The following is a 1,472-nucleotide window of genomic DNA, read 5'->3' as shown; positions in this document are numbered from 1 at the left end:
ATATATATACATATATATATAATCGAGGTCAAGAAGAAGAGAAAGAGAAGGAAAGCCATGGAAAAATGTGCAGAGTCTTTTCGAATGTGTAACTATCGTTGCAGTCAAGTCTCTTTGAACTGTCTATCTTTCATTCTCTTTCTCTTCCTTCTCTTCTTTCTTTTCTCTCTACTTTCTTCCTTCCTCCAATGTTCCAGCCAAACACTCATACATTCAGTCCCCCTTGCCAAGTACACAGGCATACATACATAGCCACACTCATTTATATACACATATACACATAGATATATACATATATAGATATATAGACAGATGTATATACACCAACATATTTGCATGCGTGGATAGAGACAGGAAGATGAGCGCAAAGAGTTCTTTATAGCGATGTATGTAGGCATGCAGGCACTCAGGAGGGGGTGCAGAAATCTAAAGAAGAAGAAGAAGCTTCTTCATTACACTTGGACCTCCAACTCCCTATACCATCCGATCATACACATGAAGCCTACTTATACATACCGTGTATCCCACACCTCCTCCAAGTGATACATATATATCCAAATAGATAGGTAGATAGATATAACTCAGAAGAGATGTATCTCTCTCGATATATATATATATGTATATGAATGTGTATGGCTGCATGCAAAGACTTTTTCCCGGTTTTATTGTTTGAGTTGCTTAGGTCGTCTTACAGAGTAGAGTTTCATGGATTTGACTTCTTTCGATAGAGATTTAACTTGCTGGAGAATGTCTTTAACTTTAAGAAGAAGATCGTCTGTGTCGATTCGTTCCCAGAGAGTAGATTTCCAGTCATCGAAGGAATAGACCCAAAACTCGACTACGTCCCATACCTCCTACACACAGAGAAGAGAAGCCAAAGATAAATAGATATAGATTTAGATAGATATAGCTACTAGAGATAGAGTAAAGAGAGGTAGACATATGCATGCAGACAAGGAATGACCGTACAGATGTATACACATACACAAGTTAGTTCTATATTTAGATGTATCTATATCTACATGCATATACAGAGATGTATTGAGAGGCGTGTGTATGAGTAAAAGGAAGAGAAGGGTTTAAATAGAAGTCGACCTACTGCAGCCATCCCTCAGCATCACCATAAACATATATCTATACATATACATCTGTCTGTATGTATATATATGCATATATATATATATATGGAGAGAGAGTATACTGTATGTATACGAGTCATCTGTAGTTTTCTATCTCTCTTTATTCTTTGAAAGACAGTTCGGTGTCAATGGGACGGGGACATGTCTCATCTACAAAGACTGCATTAAGGAGACTCTACCCTCCCCAACCTATTCAAGACCTAAAGAACCATACATACACATACATACATATACATACATACCTACACATACATACATACATATACATACATACCTACACATACATACATACATATATACATATATAGACTTACATACATACATACACATACA

At 36.5% G+C, this 1,472-nt stretch overlaps 1 protein-coding gene across 1 annotated transcript in view; it reads right to left on the bottom strand.

Moving 5' to 3' along the window:
* The window catches only part of CSUI_004121 (dynein heavy chain family protein), a gene marked incomplete at both ends in the record, with an annotated part of 13,590 nt that overhangs the window by 690 nt on the left and 11,428 nt on the right, over positions 1–1,472 (bottom strand). Inside the window, one exon of the mRNA XM_068064316.1 lies at positions 693–854. Within this exon, the coding sequence (XP_067923708.1) occupies positions 693–854 (162 nt within the window). The remainder of the gene's footprint in view (positions 1–692; positions 855–1,472) is intronic.

The sequence above is a fragment of the Cystoisospora suis genome (assembly GCF_002600585.1).
Source record: "Cystoisospora suis strain Wien I chromosome Unknown contig_1867, whole genome shotgun sequence".
NCBI classification, from domain to species: Eukaryota; Apicomplexa; class Conoidasida; order Eucoccidiorida; family Sarcocystidae; genus Cystoisospora; species Cystoisospora suis.
The sequence above is the reverse complement of the archived record's forward strand: the minus strand, read 5'-3'. Positions and strand labels throughout refer to the sequence as shown.